Here is a 24,702-nt window from a genome sequence, read left to right on the forward strand (position 1 = left end):
TAGTTTGAAAAATATTTTTGGCACAATTTGGTGAAAGTTTTGATTGTCTTTAGACTTTTCATGTAGCTAAAGATAAAAAAACTCATCAGTGAAGTAAAAATTTCAGACAAGCATTTGATTTTTCAACTGTATCCATACAAAATAGTCCATGTATGGCAAGTTTTGTCATTCCGTTTGAAATTTCCATATTTTTCATTTGCTGCCTCATAAATTATATACATTCTGGATCGCTATAAATAGCGGAATAGATATAGCCATGCCGTCAGTCTGTTGAAATCAACATTCGATTTTTATTTTAACCTAAATTTGTTTTTACAATAAATTTTGTATCTTAACCCGCAAGAGTGCCTCAAGGCATGCATTACAAAACACATATTATCTCAAAAAGTATTTATAATTTTTTTTTAAAATTTAACTGTGACTTTAGTTATAGATTTGTTAACATTTCCCTCGAAGGTCGAAATGCATTCTGACTTCTATTTTTTTGTTCTGTCAGCTGTTTAGTAAGTGATGTCATAATTTTAGCACGTGAAATTTTGTGTCTTTTTTTTAATTCAAAGTTTTACTAACTTTTAGGCAACCGATCTATTCGAAATATTTTTTATTAGTTCGTTTTCATTAGTTTTTCAATAAAATCTTATATTAATTATTGTGTTTTACATCCAAACCGGTAACAATGCCCTGAGGCACTCTTCACCTTTTTGCATCTGGTTCCTAAACTTAATTTGCAAATTAGTTTCTGATGGTTGTTCTGAGTTTATTGGGTCATTATTACCCTTAAAAAAATATTTCTGTTCATGCCTTTTAATAGAAGTTCCAATTTAAGCATTCTAAGAGGAATTACGCGGCAGTTCACTTTACAGGCCTTCAACGGAAGATCTTCGAATATTGCTTCTTAAGTAGCCCTTCTATTAGCCCTCTAAAAGAAGCGAGTATATAAGGGCTTGGGCTTAAGGGATTTTTAAATTAGACCAATAAATGTTTTACCATGAGACCATATTATACTATTGAGCTACAGTGAATCCGAATCTGAGCTCAGAATTTCAAATCAGGTTTAACATCTGTTATATATTATTCTATCTTTGAGATATCTTAACCAAAAGTTTAAAAAAACAGTTTTTTTTGTATATTCCGCATTTCAGACGACATAACAAATTTTATTATTTATAAAATCTACTAAGGATCACTTTCTGAGTCGATTAAGGGATGTCCGTCCGTCCGTCCGTCCGTCCATCCATCCTTGTAAACCTTCTATAATACTACAAGAAATTCGACAAAATTTGCAAAAGCTTTTATATTGGCCTAAGGACTAAGCCCATTGAATAAGGTTGGAATCGGTACATTATTTCTCCTAGCCCTATCTGAAAATAGTAAAGCTCTCATAAATTTCCTAATTTTAGAGATATCGTAACCAAATTCAGCACAAATAAGTTCTATATATGCTGAACTCCTACTACCAAATTTAGTACCGATCGGTCCACAATTGTCCACAGCTCCCATACAAGAACCATTTCATTACTAAGAATAAAACTTTGCTATAAAAATTGCTAAATAGTTTTGAAAAATATCAACTTTTTGGATGATGTTTCACATTTTGGTTCATAACTCTGGTTCTATTTGACCGATTTTGCACATTTTCAATACCACACATACCCGATCATCCTCCTAAGTCCTTACCTTGAAGCTCTATCGTGTTTTCAACAGAAAAACAGACGGTCTGAATTAGCTCAATTGTCTTAGAATACACTGAGATAAAATAGTTATAAATTTGCAAATGGACAGAATTTCTCTCAGTGTATACTATTTTCAAAATAACTCTAAGCCCCATCCGCCTTCTTGTTCTCTTTAGAGTAGTGCGATTTGATAAAGCCTTTTTACTAACGTCCTCATTCATATAGAATCTATCTCCCTAAAGCCATTTATACAAGTTTTGAAGCAAATAGTATATCGTCACCTAAAATGCCAAAGGGCCTATCAACACTTTGAAATATTACAGGAGATAGACAAAAAACATAATAAAATTTAAAGTGTTATGGTTATAAATATGATTTTATTTCTTCAATAAAGTCGTTGTTTTTAAAAATAGTAATCTAAAAGTTTGTGAAGAGGTGGCTGTACCAATATCCATTAAAAACTCAATTTTTAATTTTTTTGTTGTTACGCCCTTTTGCATTTCAGCTGACGATATGTAGCTTCATCCCCCTAAGTCCTTCCCTGTAAGCCCTATTGTGTTTCTAACAGGCGAACGGACAGATGGATATAGCTAAATCGTCTTAGAATTATATAAGGATCCAGAATATATACCTTAGTGGGTCTGCTACGAATATTTCGATGTGTTACAAACAGAATGACAAAATCAATATACCCCCATAAACTATATTCAATTACTTCCTATTTTGGGTTCTTCTTGATTTAAACCAAGATATTCTCCAATTTAAAGCTTTACATTACTTCATTTCAATTACATTTTAACAACATAAGTAATAAATATCATTAAAAAAACCGCATCATTATTTTATAATTTATTCATAAATATATTATTATGTTTAATTAAGTTCCTTACGAATTATTATTTAAAAATTTCAGTTTTTTTGTTTGGTTTTTATAATAATTTTAATTAAAAGTTCCTTATAATTTGGTTCCCCAATTTACAACGAAATTTTTTTTGTTTCTTTGTTTATTTTTTACAAATTTATTCAACGACAACAATCACAAAAGCCATTATTTAAAACTATTTTTTTTTTGTTATTTCAACAAAAGAAAAAAAAAGAAAAATTTACTAAAGTTACTCAAGAATCTCAAAACAAACAAAATATTACATTTAGGCTTTTTAAAAACATTTTATGGTTTTAAAATACTTATAAATTAAATATATAGTTTTAATTTTCTATATAATTTGTTAACTTTTGTGTTTAAACTATATGTTGCCTTGTTAGATCATCAAAATTTAATTATTAGTTTTTTTTTTAGTAAAAACATAAAAGAAAAACTTACACGCTAAATTAAAATTTTTAGAAAAAATTTTACCCAAAAAACAAAAATTAAAACTTTAGGCATTGAACAAAAAAAAAACAAAAACAAAATAATCATTTTTTGGAAAACTGAGAAAAAAAAAACAAAGTTATAGCATTTTAGAGCAATAAATAGTTGACAAAATAAAATTTATAATAAATATACACTTACAAAAATTTTTGGCCCAAAATTATGAAATGAAATTTATACAGTTGAAAACATAAAAAAACAAATATATATTATCAAGGAAAAAAAACAAAACAAAAATTAGTTTTTCTTAAGAAATGACAAGACAACAATTTAACACATAAAAGTTATTTTTTTTATATTAAGAAAGAAAATTTACCCCAACTTTAAAATAACAAACAAAAAACCTTGTTAAATAAAACAAAATAAAAAAAACATTTAAGGCCGCAAATCAGTAAAACCCAGAAAATGGTACGGAAAATAATAGAAAATTTATTTTTAGAAATTTGAGTAACATTTGCATATACAAAAAAACATAATTTATATTATTAAATATTAAAACAAAATAAAGAAAAACATTCATTATATTATACACTCATCATTATAAAATTTAAATGCAAGTTACACTTACTTACATACGTATATAAAACTACATATTTATCTCAACAAAAAACAAAAAAAAAGTATATTTTACCAATAAATTAATTATGAAAAATAATTTATGCCCCACAAAATATTAAAAAATATTTAAGTAAATTTAATTTTTCGTTGGTTTTTGTTTATAATAAAAAAATACATAATTTTTCTTTTCCTAATTTTTTTTTCTATACATACTTACATACTTATTATAAAAGTAGTGCACGATTTTATTGAAAAAAAATCATAATTACATTAATTACCAGAAATTACAAACAAAAAAATATTTATAAAAAAGAAAAAAAATATCATTAGCGTACCGCAAGCAGTTGCATTTCTTAAAGAACCGACAAAATAAAATTTCCAAAAAAAAACTTTGTATATTTGTATTTAAGTGAAGCATTTTACACTGGAAAAAATTAACAATTTAAGTATTTTTGAAAAACCAAAAAAAAATCCCCAAACTAAATACATAATTATAACAAAACTCGTATTATTATAATAAAATAATAAAAGAAAAGCTTATAGTGCCTCTATAAAACAACCATACATATATTTAATAACGTAAAAATAAATTCGAAATAACAAGAAGCTTAAAAAATCCAAAAAATATTAAAAGAACAGTTATGATTTTAAATGAAATTTAAATGTATTTCCAAATTTTTCTCAGTGTATATTCTTTTAAAATAACTCTAAGCTCTAGCCGACTTCTGGCTCCCTTTAGAATAGTGAGATTTGATAACGTATTTTCATTACGAATCTAAAGCCATCTATATCACATTCAGTAGCATCAAATCAGAAGACTCCGGCTTAATCGGGGTTTTTAGGCCGAAACCATTAATTTTCGGCTTTCAAAATTATCTTAAACTTTTTAATGACTCTAATTTAATGATATTGCAAAATAACTCTAGACATGGCAGACTTTCTCTCAGTTCAATCTTGTGTATATATGAGGAATGGAAAATTTTAAACTATTTCGTATACACTCCCAGTACAATTTTGATACTTTCAGTCAGTATTTTTTATAAGAAAAACAAATGTACACTTTTCTAGAGACTAAGAAAGATTAGCTGTATGCTATAATCATGTCCATTCATGTCATGTTAATCTCTTTTTTATGTAATTTCGAAATATTAAAAAGAAGAGAGTCATGCAAACTAAACACTCATTGCAATAAAGCTTAACCTTTTTGAGGATTGCAAACAATATATTTTATTTAGAATATTGTGTATAACACAACAGTTGTTTCTAAAGAATATATTATGTATAACAGTTTTTTCTATAGATTTTTTTTGTAAACAGTTGTTTCTAAAGAATGTTTTCTGTATAACAGTTTTTTCTATAGAAAATTTTGTGTATAATAGATTTTATTTAAGGAAAATTGTGTGTATAAGAGTTTTTTTTCTATAGAACATTTTCTGTATAACGGTTTATTCTAAGAAAAGTTATTTGTATAACAGTTTTTTTAAAGAAAATTTTGTTTATACCAGTTTTTTCTATAGGCAATTTTGTGTATAACAGTTTTTTTTAAGAACATTTTGTGTATAACAGTATTTAAAAAAGAAAATTTTGTGTATAACAGTTTTTTCCATAGAACATTTTATGTATAACAGTTTTTTCTGAAGAAAGTTTTTAAATAAAACAGTTTTTTCTATAGAACATTTTGTATATAACAATTTTTTCTAAAGAAAATTATTTGTATAATAGTTTTTTCTATAGAAAATTTTGTGTATAACAGTTTTTCTATAGAAAATGTTTTGTATAACAGTTTTTTCTAATGAAATTTATTTGTATGACAGTTTTTTCTATAGAACAGTTTGTGTATAACAGTTTTTTCTATAGAAAATTTTATGTGTAACAGTTTGTTTTTAAAGAAAATTTGGTGTATAACAGTTTTTCTATGGATCATTTTGTGTATAACAAATTTTCTAAAGAAATTTATTTGTATAACAGTTTTTTCTATAGAACATTTTGTGTATAACAGTTTTTCTATAGAAAATTTTATGTATAACAGTTTTTTTATAGAACATATATTGTATAACAGTTTTTTCTTTATGAAAATTGTCTGTATAACAGTTTTTTTATAGACCATTTTGTGTATAACGATTTTTTTCTAAAGAAAGTTATTTGTATAGTAGTTTTTTCTATAAAAATTTTGTATACATATAACAGTTTTTCTACAAAATTTTTGTGTATAACAGTTTTTTTAAAGAAAATGTTGTTTATAACAATTTTTATATAGAACTTTATCTGTCGAACAGTTTATTCTATAGAAAGTTATTTGTATAACAGTTTTTTTAAAGAAAATTGTGTGTACAACAGTTTTTCCTATAGAAAATTTTTAGTATAACAGTTTTTTTTTAAAGAAAATTTTGTGTATAACACTTTTTTCTGTAGAATATTTTGTGTATAACAGCTTTTTCTATAAAAAGTTTGTGTATAACAGTTTTTTCTATTGAATATTTTGTGTATAACAGTTGTTTCAAAAGAAAGTTATTTGTATAACAATATTTTTCTATAGAAAATTTGGTGTATAACAGATTTTTAAAGAAAATTTTGTGTATAACTTTTTCTTCTGAATAACATATTTCGTATAGTAGTTTTTTCTAAAGATAGTTATTTGTATAACAGATTTTTCTATAGAACATTTTGAATATACATAACAGTGTTTTCTGTAGAAAATTGTGTGTATATCAGTGTTTTATATAGAAAAGTTTGTGTATACAGTATTAATCTAGCTATAAAATGTATAATTTAAATCGATAAATGGTCCTTCGCATTGTCAATATTAATGGAACAAATTTAGCAAAGTATTTTGTGGTTACGAAGTCTTAAGAGTTAAAAACTGTTTCAATATACCAAGTAAAATAAAAACACTGTACCTATTTGGAATTTTTTGTAAACTTTAAAATGATAATGTTGTCAGACAGCACTGAAAACACATGTTACAAGCATTGTAAAGCTTGTAAATATCAAATTATTTTCAAACTTTAATAATACGTTTTTCGAATATTCTTCTTTAATTTTACTTTTGGTTCAAAATTCTATAAATAAAATGCTTCAAACATCAAATCGAATTTATTAAAAAATAAATAAATAAAAACTGAACAAGGTCAATAAGCATAATGATATTTTTTTAAAAAATATAATCAATAATCTAAGAAACTGAAGTTAAAAACAATATAATATTAATAATATATATAAAAGAAAAGAAAAAACAAAATAAATTTTCAGTTTTTTTTTTGTATAACCAAATTAAAATACATATAAAGAAAATTCTAAATTTAAAAAAAAGAATGAAAATTTAAATTTAACAACAAAATTTAATAAGCTTTGGCACACAAAAATAAAAAAGAACAAAATCAAAATTTATTTTTCTCAAATTCAAAATCCAATTTCGAACACTCAAAAGCAAAAGAACTAAACCAATTTCAACAAAATATAAAAAAACAAGCAAAATCCAAATCATGACCAACCAAAAAGAAAAAACTCTGTCTTGAACCAACCAAAAAAAATCTTTATGAAAAGCAAGTTTCGGCAAACAAAAACTAAATGAAAACAACAACAATTTCCAGAAATTATATTTTTGGCTCTTATTTCGGGTAAAACTTTTTTCGAACTTACAATTACAATTATGATTTTTTTGTTACAACAATTAATTATGAAAGAAAAGAAAAACAAAACAACGTACAAATTTAATTACTTTAAAACCCCAATAAAAAGAAAACTGATTGAATATGACAAAAAATATTTAAACAAAAAACAGAGCATTAAAAACAACAAATAAAACAAAAAATACAAATATTTTTTTAAAAACCATAAGAATTTTATTTGCAATAGCAATATAAAAAACACATTAATTAATTAAAACAAAATAAATAAAATAAAGTGAAACTAAAAAAAGGCTCAGGGTAAAAGAATACCGATTCTTCCAATTTATTAACTACAACAACAAACAAACAATAGTACCAATATAAATAATTAACCAAATTAAAAACAAACTACAGAGACATACACAAATTATTATTATTCTTATTATTATTAACAAAACAAACATAAATAAATATTTATTAATCTACAAAAAACAAAACAAAAAAAATACATAAGAAATAAATCAAGATTAACGAAAATGTTGAAAAAGCCCAAAAAAAATAACAGAAAATAACAATTATTTACAATCAAATCAACAATAGTGATGATGTTTTTTATAACATGCTACAATATTTTTTAACCTTACAACAAACAAAAATAGTGCAAAATAATACAACAACAAGAACAACAACAAAATGAACTCCAAATGCCTTTTTATTAAATCCTGTTTTTTACCTAAATAAAACAACAAATTATAAGTTTTATTTACAGTTTTCTATCTATCTATCACTCTCTCTCTCTCTTTAACACATCTCTCAATTTATCAATCTCTCTATCTCTCTTTACCCGTAGCTGCCGTTGTTATTGTTTTTTGTTTAATAAAATAGTATAACAAAATATATAATTAAAACAACAACAATTAAAACTTAAAGTTTTATTTACAACCGACAACAACAACAAAATACATATTGATCTAACAAACGTATTTATCCTTAGTACCCTGTTTAAAATGCCTTGATTTGTATTTTATTTACAATAAAATAAACAGTTTTTAAATAAAATATTTTTACATAAAGTTAAAATAAACCGTTTACAATAAATAAAACAAATAAAATAGTTATCAATTATTTTTTAAGTTTTCTTTTATTGTTTATTTTGTTTTTATTTTTTTTTGGTTTTCTTTTCATTTTATTAAAAACAAAAAATAAACTAAATATATATTTTAAATTCATATAGAAATTTCTCAAAGTATTTTCCATACCAAAAGGTTTAAAGGGAAGTTAAGAGGCGAAAGGAGATCGTTCATTTCAAAACAATTGATTAAAGTGAATTTGTAAAAAAAACTCTCATCATGACAATCTGTTACTGAATCTCGTAGAATTAGAATGTAAACTGGAAAGATAGTTTCCTTTAAATCACTGAACAAAATACTTTAGCTTAATTCACAGATTTTTCCGAAAAATTCATTAATTCAATGTATAAATACATTAATTTAATGAATTCCTTATAGACAGTAATTGCCACTAATGCCTGATCACTTGACTGACTCCAATTTATATATTTTGGATCATTTGACACGTATGTGCTCTTTGTAGTGCAGATAGAAGCCAATTGGTTACTTTATACACCCCTGGTAATCTAGCGTGAAGTCAATTGTCATCTAAGTGTCTCTAAGTAATCTAGAGTGTAGTCTCTTTAAATGCTTATTTTATACAGAAGTAATCTATGGTAGAATTATCTGAGTTAGGTTTGTTTAAAAGCAAACTGTTATTGGAAATTATTAACTGGCTTTAAACACCACGACCTGACCCAATGGAGTTCCCAAAGGAAACTTAAAATCCTTTTTGGTGCCACAATAAAAACTTCTTTTAGTGTTAGGGTATATCTTTCTTGGATCTTTGTTCTGCAAGCAATGGACGGAAATTGCGATTTGTTTGAGGTTCCATTGATCATATCTAAGGTCACAATGTCCAGTAAACAATACTGTTGGTATGCTAAGGCCGTACCAATTGATCGATAATATCTTATGAGATTTTCCCCTTCATGTCTAAGCCCATTGAGGACTCCCAAGTAATGAAGAAACTTTGACCAAATCCTTCTTGGGGATACCAATTAAGCGTTCTGTTTTAATTCATCAATAAACACTTCTTGAATTTACACCAGAACAAGGCAACAAATATTTTCCCATGTCCGAGTCGACTTCTAAGTGACGAATTAATTTCGACCTAATCCTGGAACTGGTATTTTTTCTAGCATAGCTAATGGGAATACTAAAGAAGGAATCCGGTCTAATGAATATATGACAGGCCGCCTGTTGAATTCAGTTACACAGAATACAACTATCGATTTGATATCAAACCACAATAGAGCCTTGAATAATTGTTATCTGATATGACAAGAATTTTAACAGCCCTCAGCCTTCAACTCAAAACATTATCTAGCTTAAATAAAGTTGGCATATATTTGTGATATTAAGAGCCTAATTTAGAAATACGAAAGGAAACAAATTTTCAAATTTTTGTATGAAAATCACTCAGTTTTTTTTAATAATTTTAGAGTGTTTTACATACAAAAATTTTAAAATTATTTTTCTTTCGTGTTTCTAAATCATGCCCTAAATAGACTTAGTAACTAATTTAGATAAAGTCACCCTAATCGAACAACCCGAGCCCATAAAAGAGACGAACGAACTTCGACACACTCCAGATACTAATATTTTTCTTAGTTGACAGATACCGCAGAATTAGTTAATACACGAAATCATCACCACGAATGTATCGTCAATTTTATAGGCATTACTGGGATCTTAATTTGGAAGACATGTTCTGATTTGTTTTACTTAAAACGATATAACTCTGTAGGCTTTCTACAGGAACACCTCTGAAGAATCTTGAATTAAACTCATGACCAAATTACTGTACCACAGAAAAGTTAATTAATTTCAATTGCTTCTAAATTACTAATATTTTAGCTGACTTCGAAAAAATCCAAAATTTATTGTAAAATTTTTACTTTTTTAAAAAAAAAGCAACAATATCTGGAACTCAGAGATACAGTTCTTTATAAAAGATCTCTAAATGTGTGTGAGTAGTATTCATATTTCATCTAAAATTTAAATAACCGTCAATTCCTTAGGAGATAATATACATTTAAAAATTTGTCATAAGGGTCAAAATTAGTAAGAAATTCATCCCCAATGGAAATAAAAAAATCATCCCTATAGTGTTTCAATAGGGAAGGAAGAACATTAAGAGAAACAACTTTAAAAGAGATTCCTCATAAGATAATATACATTCCAAAATATTCCATATTGATTAAAATTAATAGGAAATTCATCCCTATAGAATTAAAAAACTCATCCCTATGGATGTAATAAACCGAAAAATTCCTCCCTATGGGATGATTTAGAGGAACGTCTTTAAGTAACCAGAACTCCTACGTACAGACATTGTTATTTCACCAAAAACTTTCTGAGCATTGAATTTTTCCAAAAAATTCACTTAAATATTTTGAAAATCTCCCCCTTAACTTCCGGCAAAAACCTTTTGTGTATTTGTTTTCTTAAATATATATTAAACAGATAAAGTGTTACCAGAAACTTGTATAAACAAATATATTAAAGAAATAAACCAATTGAAGACCGTTAACATAAATAGGATTTAACAAACAAAAAAAATATTTAAAGAAAATATATAAAACAATAAGAATCTACATTGGTTTCAAAGCAATAAACTTAAATAAAAACAAATAGATTGATTAACAAACAAACAAAAAAAATAGCTAATTTACCGTAACCAATCATTTAAACAAAATAAATAAATAAAACAAAAAATAGTAAATTATATTAAAGAAAATAAATAATTAATTATAATTTGAGTGCCAAGCTATTAAAACTTAAAAAGAAATATAAAAAAGATAATAAATTGAAATACAGAATTGATATAAAAAAAATAAATAATAATTAAATTAATGTAAATAAAAATTAAAAAAAAACAAAAACAGCATTTAAATTATTATTTAGTTTTTAAAAATGTAAATAATTTATAAAATCCCTACTACCCCTAACTCTCTATAACTCTCACTCTATTTCTCAGAAACAAAAAATTTGAATAAAAGACATAAACAAAAAAAAAACAAAAACCAACATCAAATAGAACCAATTTTAACTAATAGAAATCTACATAAAATTGGTATAATTAAGGCTTTTTTGGAAAATAACAAGAATAACAAATATTTATTTGCTCAAAATTTTTGGTTTGAAAATATACTTTTTCTAAAAAAAAAACAAAAAGAAAATAAAACACAATATTTGGTAAAAATTTTAAAAATAAAAATAAAGAAAAACACACACTGTAGTGCCTAATCTCCCCCTTTTAAAAAAATAAAATAAAAACAATACATATATATATATTTATATATAATAATAAAAAAAAATATTTTATATAAAAAATCACACAACATACAGCTGTAAAAAAAAGAAACTATTTTGAATAGTTTTTTTAAAAAAAGACAAAAAAACATAATATGAATTGACTTATACAAAAGATATTAAAGACATAAGCTTAGAAAGACTTAACCACACCCCCTTTTCAAATAAAAAGGGGGCTAGAAAAGTTAAACTAACCTTAAAAAAGTTAGAGCTTTTTAGTAAAGACCTTAAATATAACAAAAAAAAAAACAAAGACAAGTAAATAAAACTTGACCAAAATATGGACATGGAAATAATAAGAAATGTAAAACAAATTACATATATACCATAAAAAATATATAAAAATAAAACTTAACTCAGACAAAGTAGTTTTTTGCATATCCCTAACTGAAAATACAACAAAATAACAAATAAAAAAATTTGAAAACTGTTTAAAGTTTTAGTTTATTCCAAAAATTAAATGAAATAAATAAAACCACAAAGAACAACATAACCCTACAATAAATATTAATTAATTTCATTACATTACATAATACAAAATGAATGAATAATTTAATTTAATTGAAGTACGAGACAAAATAATTTTTGTAATTTTTAACCTTTCCGAAATATTTTCTACAACATCATCATAAAAATAATACCACAAACATTTTGTTTATTATCAAATATATTGATAATTATATTCAAATAATAAACAAGTTTAAATTATTTTTAAATTAATTTAGTTTGTATTTTATTTTAATTATTATTTTCATTACTTAACATTTATTTCATAATTAGTTTTATTAAAATATTGTTCCTTTTTTATAATAACATAATATTATTTCAGTGTTTTGTTTTTTTTTTAGATAAATTTGTAATATACATAAATAAATAGACCTAACTAACTAACATTTACTATTATTAAATAGTAAATTCAAATAATTTGTTTTTTAAGCATAATTACATACATAAATAAAAATAAATAAAATAGTACCTAAAGGTTGAAAATTTAAGTTTCCTATGAGGCTCATTTTTTACACACATTTTACAGAATTTTTTTTATTATATTTTTATTTTAAATATATTCACACAATAGCTATGATCAACAAAACAAACAAAAAAAGACATTAACTTTTAACATTTTAAGATTTGTTTTTTTCTTAATATAATAATCGTAAACATAGTATGTTTCTTTTTTTATTTAGTAGTACGTACTTATTTTCTATATTTTTAAGATGAGGTCTAATTGTTTTTGCGTAAATTACTATATAAAAGTATTGAAAACAAAACGTAATTTGGAAAAATATATACCAATGGGATATATCTGGAGATTTATATTTATTTAACATTATCGTACAGCTTTCAACATATTACTTGTAACGACTTTAATAATTCAGTTGATTGTTAGAATTCGCAGAAGCCAATTATTAGAAAAAAAGTAATATATACATATGTATTTATTAGAGAAGTGCGATTAATCGAACAATAAACATTCTGATTTATCAATAAACTGATTAATCGATTAAACAACAATTCTGATTAACCAAAACTATGATTAATCAATTAATTTGAATTTTGATTATTCAAATTTTAATATTTTTGTTCTAAAAAATAATACGGTGGTGTAGACATTTAAAAGCCTATTCAGTAATTGAAAATTAATATAAAGTTTTTTGCTGGGTATTTTGCGACATGTGACCATATCTGAAAATCCATGCAGAAAATCTTTAGACGTCTCATAAAATTAAATACTATTTGGATTGAATAGTTACTGCCGTAAAATACAAAACAATTTTTTTTTATGCCCATCATTAAAAAAGATTGGAGGTATATTGATTTTGTCATTCCGTTTGTGACACATCAAAACATTAGTATAAACATATATTCTGGGTTCTGATAAGATTCTAAAACGATCTCGCTGTGTGCGTCCGTCTGTCTGTCTACAAATACTCTCTCTAAGCTTTGTTTGGTATTGAAAATGGGCAAATTCACGAGTCCCCCTTGAATTCTGTCAATCATAAATATGTGATTATGCAGCAATTCTGATAATATTTTGCACATTAGTTTCAATATTTTGCAACATTTTTCCCTAGCCCCCCTCAGGAAACGACGTGAACATTCATAATTTTCTTATAATAAATAATATCGTGATGAAATTGGACATAAACAACACTCTTAATTGTTAAAATTAAACTTCTCTAAAAAATTGCCCGGCTTCGCTCGGTAGCTATTTACTAATGATTTGTACTTCATCTAAATATATTTAAATTTAGTAGTGAAAAAGAGGCAGTCAGTGTTGTTAGCTCTTCAAGTTTCTCAAAAAAATTGCTCTTATTGAGAAAAATGAGTTTTACCAAGAACCATCTCCTAAAAATTTCGAATCGAATAAACAAATCTTTTTCAAAGGAAGTGAGACTTAAAAATCTTGATATTGATGAGAAACCTACGCTATTCTTGTTACTATCTTCAAAAAGAATTCATGCTCAATTATGTTTAATATTTTCAATAAAACTCATCTCAGAAAATACCTGATACCTTTAGTACCCTGAAGAGATCTTTATATATCATTTACTCCAAATAGTTCAGAAGTTTTAGTGTATATTCAGGTTTATTAGTGAAGAATAATCAACTGAATAAAAAATTAATCGATTTTTACAGAGACTATAGAAATTCATCTCGGCCAAAAAATTAATTTCAATCTTGAATATTTTCGTATCATGACTTTGGTTGTACAATAACTTAAAAGAGAAATCTTCGATTGTTCATAATAAAATACCATTCACGAAAGTTCTGAATTTCGCACTCGTTCAACAATACTGTATTAACTCAAAATTTTTAAAAATTCACGTTTTGCAAGAAATCAACTAACAACATCAATATCTATCTACTGTAAAAATTTCAACATATTCTGATTACTCTTTCATCTCGAAAACCACATTTGAGACCATTTTCGTGATAATTAGTGACTACCTTGTATCAACAAAAATGTATTATGTTGAGTTAATACAAACATTTAAATAGAAATACATCGTATATTTTCATAAAAAATGTATTATTTTGAATTGAGCCTTTATTCAAGTTAAAAATAATCAAATTGTTATATTTAAATTTGGTTGTATTTTGAGTTGATACTGTTTTGTTGATAAAATAATACAAAAAAAGTTTCAGAAAAATGGTATTAACTCAAAAAATAGATTTATTTTGCAATAATTTCAAAAATTTTAAAGAAAATCAATGTAAATATATTTTCAAATTTAATTTGCTTAATATGATGTATTCGGATTTTCAAATTCTCTTAAAATGTAATCACAAACAGTTTTTGGCCACTACTAAACATTTTAAAATTTTGAGTTAATACAGTATTGTTGAATATGTGCTCAAACAAATAACTTTTTGAATATTCAAAGCATATAATTGATGGATTATTCGACCTATAGCCCTGAATTGCCACTAAATGATTTCTTAATATTTATCGTTCTATATAGTTGAGTTAATAAACGCGTTTTTAAGTTACCGCGATCGAATTTTAGTTCAATAAATACTCCAATTATACTACACACGTCCAGAAGACACTCTCCAGTCGAAGTTTGAGTCTTTAGGCACTTTGGTTCCTCTTAAAAGTTAACGAAGTTCTCAAAATCGAAGTAAATTTTTCCAAAAATGCTTACCGAGTTGGGAGTTTAGCAATATTTCTCTAAAGAAAGAGGAACAGCAATAAAACTAATCACTTAATATTTGAGGAACCTGCTAGTTTAACATGGCGATGATCAGGATGGTAATAAATTTGGCTCCTTTTATATTATTGTTATATTTTGGATATTGTAATACTCATTTGAACAAGTTAAACGATATGTTGTCTTTTCACAAGTCACTGGAAGAATACGATTTGAGATTGTCACAAACTTCCCAAAGAGTTCCTTCATATTTTGACATTGGTCTATCACAGACACGGATCCAGGTCAACCATTTGGGAAACTAAAGCAAAATTTATTTTACATTTTTTCCTTTTGTTTATTAAAACTTTTCGGCTTTGGGAGGAATTTCCCTTTTCATCCCAGGATCCGCGGCTAGGGATCTAGGGAAAATCACCGCAGCTTCACAAATTTGTATTGTGTAATAATGGTCAATATTTTTTTTTTAAATCCTACAATTTTAATTATGAATCCGTAGCATCGCTGAATCGCTAAATTTTCTGGGAAAGTCAAACATATCTCCTTAGAAATCCCAAGAATCTACTATTGTTTGCTTTTCCGTTAATAATGTTGCCTAACAGTTACATTATTATTTTCTTAAATTTAAACTATCAGAAACTAAATTTTCTTTAGAGACTTTTTGTGGGACTCCTAGATGTAATGATGCCAATGTAGCATTATTTCAAGTATTTCTCAAATTTTTTAAAACCAAAATTTTGGGAAAATCTCTCTCACTCATTCCTAAAAGCGCTCCACTAAAAGTTTGCATTAGAATATCTACCTACCATGATCCAATTTAAAAGAATTTCTTAATTTACTTGAAATTTTCCAAAAGTTTTGTTTTCAATACAAAAAAGTTTCAAAATTTTTTCTTTGATTTTTTAAATTTTTCATAAAATCTTTCACTTTCAAACAGCTACTATAAGTTATTTCAATATTTTCTTCTCATTAACCATATATTTTCAAAATAATTTAAATTTTTCAATAATTATAACTTATTATTATTTATTTTTTTTTATAATTGTAAAAGTAAAGAAAAAAACACAAAAAATAGCTGCAATACGTTAAATTACGTCAATATGTTCCTACAAAAAAATATATATTTTTAATAATTAATATATTTAAGAAACTTTAAATATAAACAATAAAAATACTTAAAAAAGAAAATCATAAGTTTTAAATTATAACAAAAAAACATAAAAAAATTACATTAAAACAACAAAAAAAAGAACCAAAATTATCATACATAAAAATAAGTTTTTTTTAAATTAAAAAGATAAAAATAAAACATTTTACAATTTAAGACACAACTGTTTTATTTTCATTTTAAATTTAAAAAAAAAAATAAAGAAATGAATATTAAAAATTAAGAAAGAACACAACAAAACACTTATTGAAGCTATGATTGAATGATTAAATTACAAAAACAAAAAAAAAAGATTATATTGAGCCCTTTAATGTTTAATATTATTTAATAATTTTTTAATATTATTTAAATATTTTTTATAATTTTTAATAACATAACTACAATGTTTAAGGTTTAAGTTATACATTTTTAAGTTTTCAAAATATTTAAAGCTATAACGTGAAATTTTAAGTTCCCATTATTATTTAAATATATTTAAATACTACACAACCACAACAAAATATAATAATAAATATATTTTTATTTTAAATTATTAATAAAGGTTTTATTTAAACAAAAAAAAAAAGAAAAGCATGAAGTTTTTATTTCAAATTTTCATTTAACACAAAATTTAAAACATTTCGGAAGGTTAAAATTTTTAATTTATGCAAATAAAAAATTAAAATAAATTAATAATTTTATAAACTACTCATATATACATAAAAAATATATAAAAACAAAAAAACAAGGCACAATTTTCCACATACCCAAAAACCAAAAAAAAAACAAACAAACAGAAAATAAAACAATTATTTAATTAGTTTTAATTAACACAAATAAAACAAACAAACAAAATAAAATTAATCTATATAATATATTTGGCCATAATCATTTTTAAAACGGGAAATTCAAATAAATACATAAATAACAAAAACCAAATTCAACACAAAAATACAAGAAATATTTAAATAAAAAAAAAAATTAAAACATATTTTAGGCCGCCTACTTAAGGACACCAAAACAAAAATCACAAAAAGATTTAAACAACTTTTTAGGTTTATTTTGAAAGGAAAAATAAAATTTAAACCCAAAATAATAAAATTTACAAAAAATGCATATCATAGCTGTAAATTATGAAGATTAAATTAACAACTGAACAAACAAAAATAAAAAAAACATTTAAATCCCCAATTTCTGAAAATATTATCTACCAGAAGAAAATATTATAATTTTTCCCCGCAATAAAATTATAAAAACAAAAATACAAGGTTGCAATTTAGAAGAAGAAGCTAAAACTTAAACATATTTAGATGAAAAAACCTCAGTAAAAAAAATATTTAAAACACAAAAAAAAAACAAAAATATTATAATAATAATAAAAATAAAATAACCTTTAAAGAAAATGCGCCGTATTGAAGCTAAAAACAAGAAAAATTACTGATTAAACAAAATATGAAACTGATTTTTATTGTAAAGAAAACGTGTTACGTTTTTTTCTACATATTTTATTTTTTGCATAAAAAATAGTTATAAACCAAAATAAAAAAAACGAGAAAAAAACAACAAAAAAAAAATATATGAAAAAATAAGAAAAAAAAACATTTTGAACAACCAATAAACATTAAAATATAAAAAAACAAAATTAGATAAAAAATGCATTTTCCTTAAAGAAATTAACAAAATTAGAGGCGAGACTTTCTTTACATCACTTTCAAATACATATCGTTAGCTTGGTAGGTAAATGAGTACGCATAGATAAAACATGGTTGTGGTAAACATAATCAAAGAGCAGCATATTATGATCATTATTAGTATCATAAACTATTATATTATAATCAAATATAACCGCAATATTACATCAAACTATTTTCTGAAGTGATCATATTATGATCCAAGGTAATCATACTGTGACCCAATAAAATCATATTATAAGGTATTGCAATCATATTTATCACCCAATGAAATCATATTGTGACCCGATATTTTTCATTCAATGAAATCGTATTATGATCGAAAGTAATCATATTATCGAAAGTTAATTTTGGGAAGAAATCATGTTATGATTCAAACCAATCATAATATGATCCAAAGTAATCATATTGTGACCTAATGTATATTATAAAATGTAATGTAAAAAATTTAATTTTAAAAGGTTTTAATTAAATAAATTAACCGATATTTATTGGGTGTATGTCTTAAAAATGTAGAATATTTTTAGCTTATACATATTTTGAAACATTTGTAGAACATAAATTTATTCAAAGCATGAACTTTTCCCACAACTCTGGGAACATATGGATTCCGAGACAAAAGAACAGCTCATCTTTTGATACTTTGTTCCAAAGTGAATCGTATCCCTAAGAGAGCGTTCTGATTCGATCAAAACTAATAGTAGTCAGACGGGGCAAGGTCTGGACTAGGTGAGGCAAAGCTTCCATATAGCCAGTGTTTTCAAGATAGATAGTACCCTTTTGCTCCCACCAAATACAGAGAATTACCTTAGCGCCATGGATATTTGGCTTTGGTGTCGATTCGGCTGGTTGGTCGGGCTTCACGTACGATCTCTTACGCTTCGGATTATCTTAATTTTTCATCGCAAGTAACGATCCGGTGCAAAAATTAATTTCTTTTATATCGTTGAAGCATTATATCGCCCATACAAAATCGTCTTTCAAGGTCTCTCAGCTTCAAATCGTATGGTACCCAGTTTCTCTGCTTTTGGGTAAAACCAATTTTGCTGCTGAGTAGCTCCCACTGATTTTCTTTCAAGGTCTCTCAGCTTCAATTCGTATGGTAACCAATTTCCTTGCTTCTGGATAAATCCTGCTGCTCGAAAACGTTTTGAAATTGTTGCTTGAGTTGCTCCCAATGATATTGCAAGCTCTTGTTGAGTTTTACAGCAATTTTCAATTCTTTATTGGCTGGCCTGAGCGTTATTGGCTTTCGAGTCATAATCATCACTTGTGAACCGAACAAACGATCTCTCGCATGTTGAAACCGATGAAACACATTCACCTTTTTTCAAATTAAAAAAGTAAAGCAAAACTTCCTGCATATGACGCTTTGTTGGCACAAAATTCTACATTTTCGAAGCAAAAAAAACTTAGTTTACACTATAATGTTCAATAACTAAGTGAGAAGAAATGACAGATATATACCCTTCAAAATGACATATAAGTTATTAAAAACAAAGACCGCGTTCAAAAGATACACAATCTATTGTACATCCCGCATTTTTAAGACAGTCACCGAAGATTGATACATCAATATATCAGCTATAGTCCTGGTTTGGTTGCTATTTAAATTCGGGAAAATCGAAATGGAAATAGTGAAAATCCAAATTTCTATTGAGAAAAAAAATTTAAATCTTGAAATCCAAATTAATGTTGAGAAATAACAAATTGAAATTCTGAAATAAAATTTATCTATTATTGAGAAAAATCTAATTAAAAATAAGAATCGAATTGAAATTGAAAAATATAAATTAATATTAAGGACCTAATTAAGAAACACGAAAGGAAAACGATTTTAAAATTTTTGTTTAAAAATCACTCAGTTTTCAAATATTTTTTGAGTGTTTTCATACAAAAAATTTAAAATCGTTTTCCTTTCGTGATTCTGAACATAGAGAAAACATATAGAGGGGAAATTCTCCTGTCAAAGACCTAACTCAGTTGTCAAAAACCTAAGTAGTGGGAATGTATTAGTAAAAAAACTATGTGAAAACAAAAACAACACTCGTATTTGTAACTTTTTTAAGTAATTTTTTTTTGTTTGAGTTTTTTTCGAGTTTCCGCTCTATGTTTCTGAATTAGGCCCTAAGAAAAAACAAATTCAAACCGAATTGAAATTTATTATTTGTCAATATGAATTAAAGTTTTCTTAACATCAATTTGTATTTTCTAAATTTAAATTTTCATTTTCTGAATATTGATTTCGATTTCGGAATTTCAATTGGATTTTTCTCAATATAAAATTGGTTTTCTCAATTTTAATTTATTGTTCTGAATTTCAATTTCAACTTAAAATGGTGTAGATCTGACTAAAATCTTTATAGCTGTGTAATTACAGTCACTTTAGTGAGTAAATACTAAAATTCTCTTTTTGTTTTTGTGATATACAATTTCGTAGAAGTCTTTTTCAATAGTAGCAATTTTATTGCTCATTTCTCAGTCGAACGTATCACTGATAAACTATATATGAAACTTATTGGTCCGTAACTTACTTGTAGCCCTAAATAAGCTGATTTCAACTGTCTTACATACGAAATTTTTATAAAATGACTGCTTTATATGGCCGCTCCTGAAATTTGTGGAATTATTACAAACTATTAATCAGAGTGGCTATAATATTTCCAATATCTGAGCTACTATTCCGATCTGTACAAAATTTGAAACAGGGATAGAGAAAAAGTTTAGAAAGAGTACATATTCTCACTGGTATGTTAATTTAACATGATAAAGACATGCATAAAATTTACATCTCTGTAAATAATAAGTTGAAATCTTATATTCCTCAATTCCAGTTTTGTACAGATGGATCAGGGCATCATGATGAGGTTGTACTGATTTCTGCCAATATTGGGCCTAATCATTAACCAAAAATCTATTACAAATTCTTAATAATAATGTTAAATTCAAGAGCAATCAATTATAATATTCTTTCCAAACCACTGTGGTTTGCACATTACTTTAACATATGTATAATAAGATCCTTACAGTTTTTCCACAGGATTCAAAATAATGGTAAGCCTTAGCAAAACCACAAACAACAAACAAATAAAATACATAGCATTACATATTTACTTATATAAAAATGCCAGCCTAAAATATTTTAATATTTTCATTTCTTTTTTAGTTTGACACCTCCTTTTATTTAAACATATTTAGTAAATAAATAATATCTAAATGTTTTTCTTTAACTAAATGTTGTGTGTAATTTTATTAGACGCATGTTTTTTTATATTTTAAATTATTATATTGGCTTTTTAATTTTACAAAACGAAAGATACTTATAACCTTTAAGCCTTAAACTCCTACAATCATAAATTTTACTTATATTCGTCAAATAGTACTAATAATTCAATTTGTTTCTTTATTTTTTTATATTTTATTTTTTTAAATACAAATGTAAAGCTGTTACGTAACTTTGGTATGGCCACCAGATGTCCAACGCCGTTTGCTTTTCCCTTTACACCCCTGGGTTTGAGTTTATTTGATATTGATCCGTCCAGAATATTAACAATGTTGCATCATCAAACTTGGTTAGCAGAGGAAGCTTTAAGGTGAGTTAATCATGGATAACATACTTGAATAATGTTATTAGTAATTTGTATAATTTTAGAAATCGCGGTTTGCTAACACCTCCACCCACATCGAAGGATTTTAGCCAACGTTTTAATCCTTTAAGCGATTTACTTTCCAAAGATTATCATGCCAATCATATGCATCTTAACACTGCCGATTTATTAGCTAGATCATCATTATCATCAGCAGCCTTAGCTGCATCATCAGCCTCAGCCGCCCATTTTGGGGGTCCTACGGATTTAGCTAACAAACAACAACAACAAACACAGCAACACCGTTCCACACCACAGCAACAGCAGTACAAACAACAGCAACCACCTTTTAATATACGTTATCCGTCACCAGCTGCATTTTTTCATCAGCAACATCAACAACAACAACTGCAGCAACAATTACAAACACAAAAACTAAACAAGTCAACTAGACAAAGCACACCCTCACCCCAACAAACTGCCACCTCCAGCGGTCCATCTCTGTTGAGTGGTTCTTCTTCAACATCGCTATCATCTCTGCACAAAAGCTCCGAACGCTCATTGACCCCGTGTCACAAGGACGACGACAATGATGCTGTTATCGAATTGACGACCAGCCATCATGATGAAGCAGCTGCTATAAGAGATCGTGATAGTGGCAATTCAAGTGCCGCCACTACCAGTTCCATTACCTCATCGATGCTTTATAAAGATTCCTTAGAACAACTATTACAACGCCGTCATTCCAGTGGAATGTTGACGGGTGAATCGAGTTTAAAGTCGTATTCACAGCTTTTATTGAATTCAACCACCCCAACTGATACCTCAAGTTGCAAGGAGAAAAGCTCCTCTTCATCTACCTCATCTACGCCACCACCGGCTCCGGGCACACCAGGTCAACTGTCGCTCAGCCGCAGCAGTCTGTTGAAAAGTCCCTCGGATACCTCATCACTGTTCAGTGAACCCATTGAGGAGGAGACCCGCTGCATAGTGTGCAATGCTCAGTTTCCCAATGTTTGGCTGCTGGAACAACATGCCGCTCTGCAGCATCCCCTTTTGGGACCAGGTGAGGAAAAACCTTTTATTTGTGAACAATGTGGTCAATCCTATCGATATCGTTCAGCTTATGCCAAACACAAAGAAACCAATCATCGGGCCCGTTTACCAGCCGACAAACTTTTTACATGTGACGTTTGTGGCATGCAATTTCGCTATTTGAAATCCTTCAAAAAGCACAGATTGAATCATGCCTTAGAACGTTTACATGGCAAAAAGGGCAAGAATCCGTTTGCCGCGCACTTGCAACAACAGATGCAGGAACACGAAATGGTGTCCAGTTCTCAGGAACCCAATATGATGATGGCTGATACTGAGACTGTCGAGGATTTGCGTATCAACATTAAGAAGGAGAGAGACGAAGAGGAACAGCAGCAGCAGCTGCATCAACAAAAACATGATGAGGATCAAGATGCCACCGTAGATTCCGCTGGTTTAATGAGTTACCAAGATAACCCGGCCTCAAGCAACCTAACAATGCAGACCAACAACAACAACAACAATGAGCCTAACATAAGCAGCTCTGAAGGAATATATAGTACAAATAAGAGGGTAAGTATTGTGGCTGTTTTCCAATCGAGGAAACTTTATATATAATGGTTTTGTTTCGTAGACTCGTCTTCTTCAAGCTTCTCTGGAATCGGATTCCCCCTATCACTCAAATCATCAACAACAGCAACATGCACCACCACAACATCACCCACATACTTTGGTACATCACCCACACTTAACACCTCAACTGCCTGGGCATTTGGCTCACAATATGTCGGCTATGGCGGCTGCTGCAGCCGCAGCAGCTACCACACCCCAGCATCAGCAACAAATGACACCTCAAACAGCACAGCAAGCGGCAGTAGCAGCTGCAGCAGCCGCTGCTAATTCCATGAATTCTTTAAATTCTCTCAACTCTATAACATCGCTTATCAATGCTGAACGTTTGCCCAACGAACAATTTCTGGGACTAAATCCACAAGAAGCCTCTATACTCAATTTCCTAAGAGTGGATGCTCAGGAAAGGCAAAGAGACAAAAGGTAAATAGAGTTTTAATGTTTTATAAATAGTTCAGGTCTAGATATTTATTAAATTTATTATTTTTCTTATAAATTAGACCTCCAGCCTCCCGTTTTGCTTGCCCGTTCTGTGGCAAATGTGTACGTTCTAAGGAAAATTTAAAACTACATGTGCGCAAACATACCGGCGAACGTCCCTTTGTTTGCCTCTTCTGTGGCCGCGCTTTCGGTGGCAAATCCGATCTGACACGTCACTTGCGCATACACACCGGCGAGAGACCGTATCATTGCGAATCGTGTGGCAAATGTTTTGCCCGAGCCGATTACCTCTCCAAACATCTAACTACACACATTCACAATGCTCCACGCTGAGATGAGGCGCGAAGGAGACGACTCCTTCGCCGTTAGATTTAATAGCTGCTGCAACCAACACGATACCGCTTAAAAACTTAGATCAATTGTTAAACAAAAAGAAAATCAAACAACAAAACAAAATTTAATATGTCCTCGACATATGGAATTTAGCATATAATACGTAAGATCTTGGGGTTTATAATAGATTTTATAAGATACTCGTATGTATAGAGAAAGAAATCATACAAAACAAAAGATTCTTACCGGAATCTTTACCATTTACTTTTGATATTGATACCTACACTATTTTTTTCTTTCATAATATTTACATTTAACGTATATAAGATTTGATTTGTTTAGGTGTATAGATGATGATTTCACATTAATTACTAAACTGAAATTTAATTTTCATTTGGCTTGCTAGTTGAGATGGGAACAAATTATGGGTATTATTTTATTTTTACTATATTTTTTTTAATTATTTTTATAACTTTAGTAAAAGTATAGAACAGAAACAAAATTAATTTTTGTCTTTAATGCTCTAAATTTATAAAAAAGATAATGAATT

At 27.1% G+C, this 24,702-nt stretch overlaps 1 protein-coding gene across 6 annotated transcripts in view; it reads left to right on the plus strand.

The window, feature by feature from the left end:
- Positions 1-24,411, plus strand: part of mamo (maternal gene required for meiosis) — a 595,590-nt gene extending 571,179 nt beyond the window's left edge. For 3 of the 6 annotated variants that reach the window (XM_065509717.1, XM_065509716.1, XM_065509715.1), the window contains 4 exons: positions 21,571-21,719; positions 21,779-23,321; positions 23,383-23,801; positions 23,879-24,410. In XM_065509717.1, coding sequence (XP_065365789.1) covers positions 21,571-21,719; positions 21,779-23,321; positions 23,383-23,801; positions 23,879-24,152 — 2,385 coding nt within the window. In that variant the 3' untranslated portion in view covers positions 24,153-24,410. Of the gene's footprint in view, positions 1-21,570; positions 21,720-21,778; positions 23,322-23,382; positions 23,802-23,878 lie in introns of all 6 variants that reach the window. The other 3 variants (XM_065509718.1, XM_065509714.1, XM_065509713.1) reach the window with 3 other exon arrangements.
- The last annotated feature ends 291 nt before the right edge of the window (positions 24,412-24,702 follow it).

Source organism: Calliphora vicina, chromosome 4 (assembly GCF_958450345.1).
Source record: "Calliphora vicina chromosome 4, idCalVici1.1, whole genome shotgun sequence".
Lineage (NCBI taxonomy): Eukaryota > Metazoa > Arthropoda > Insecta > Diptera > Calliphoridae > Calliphora > Calliphora vicina.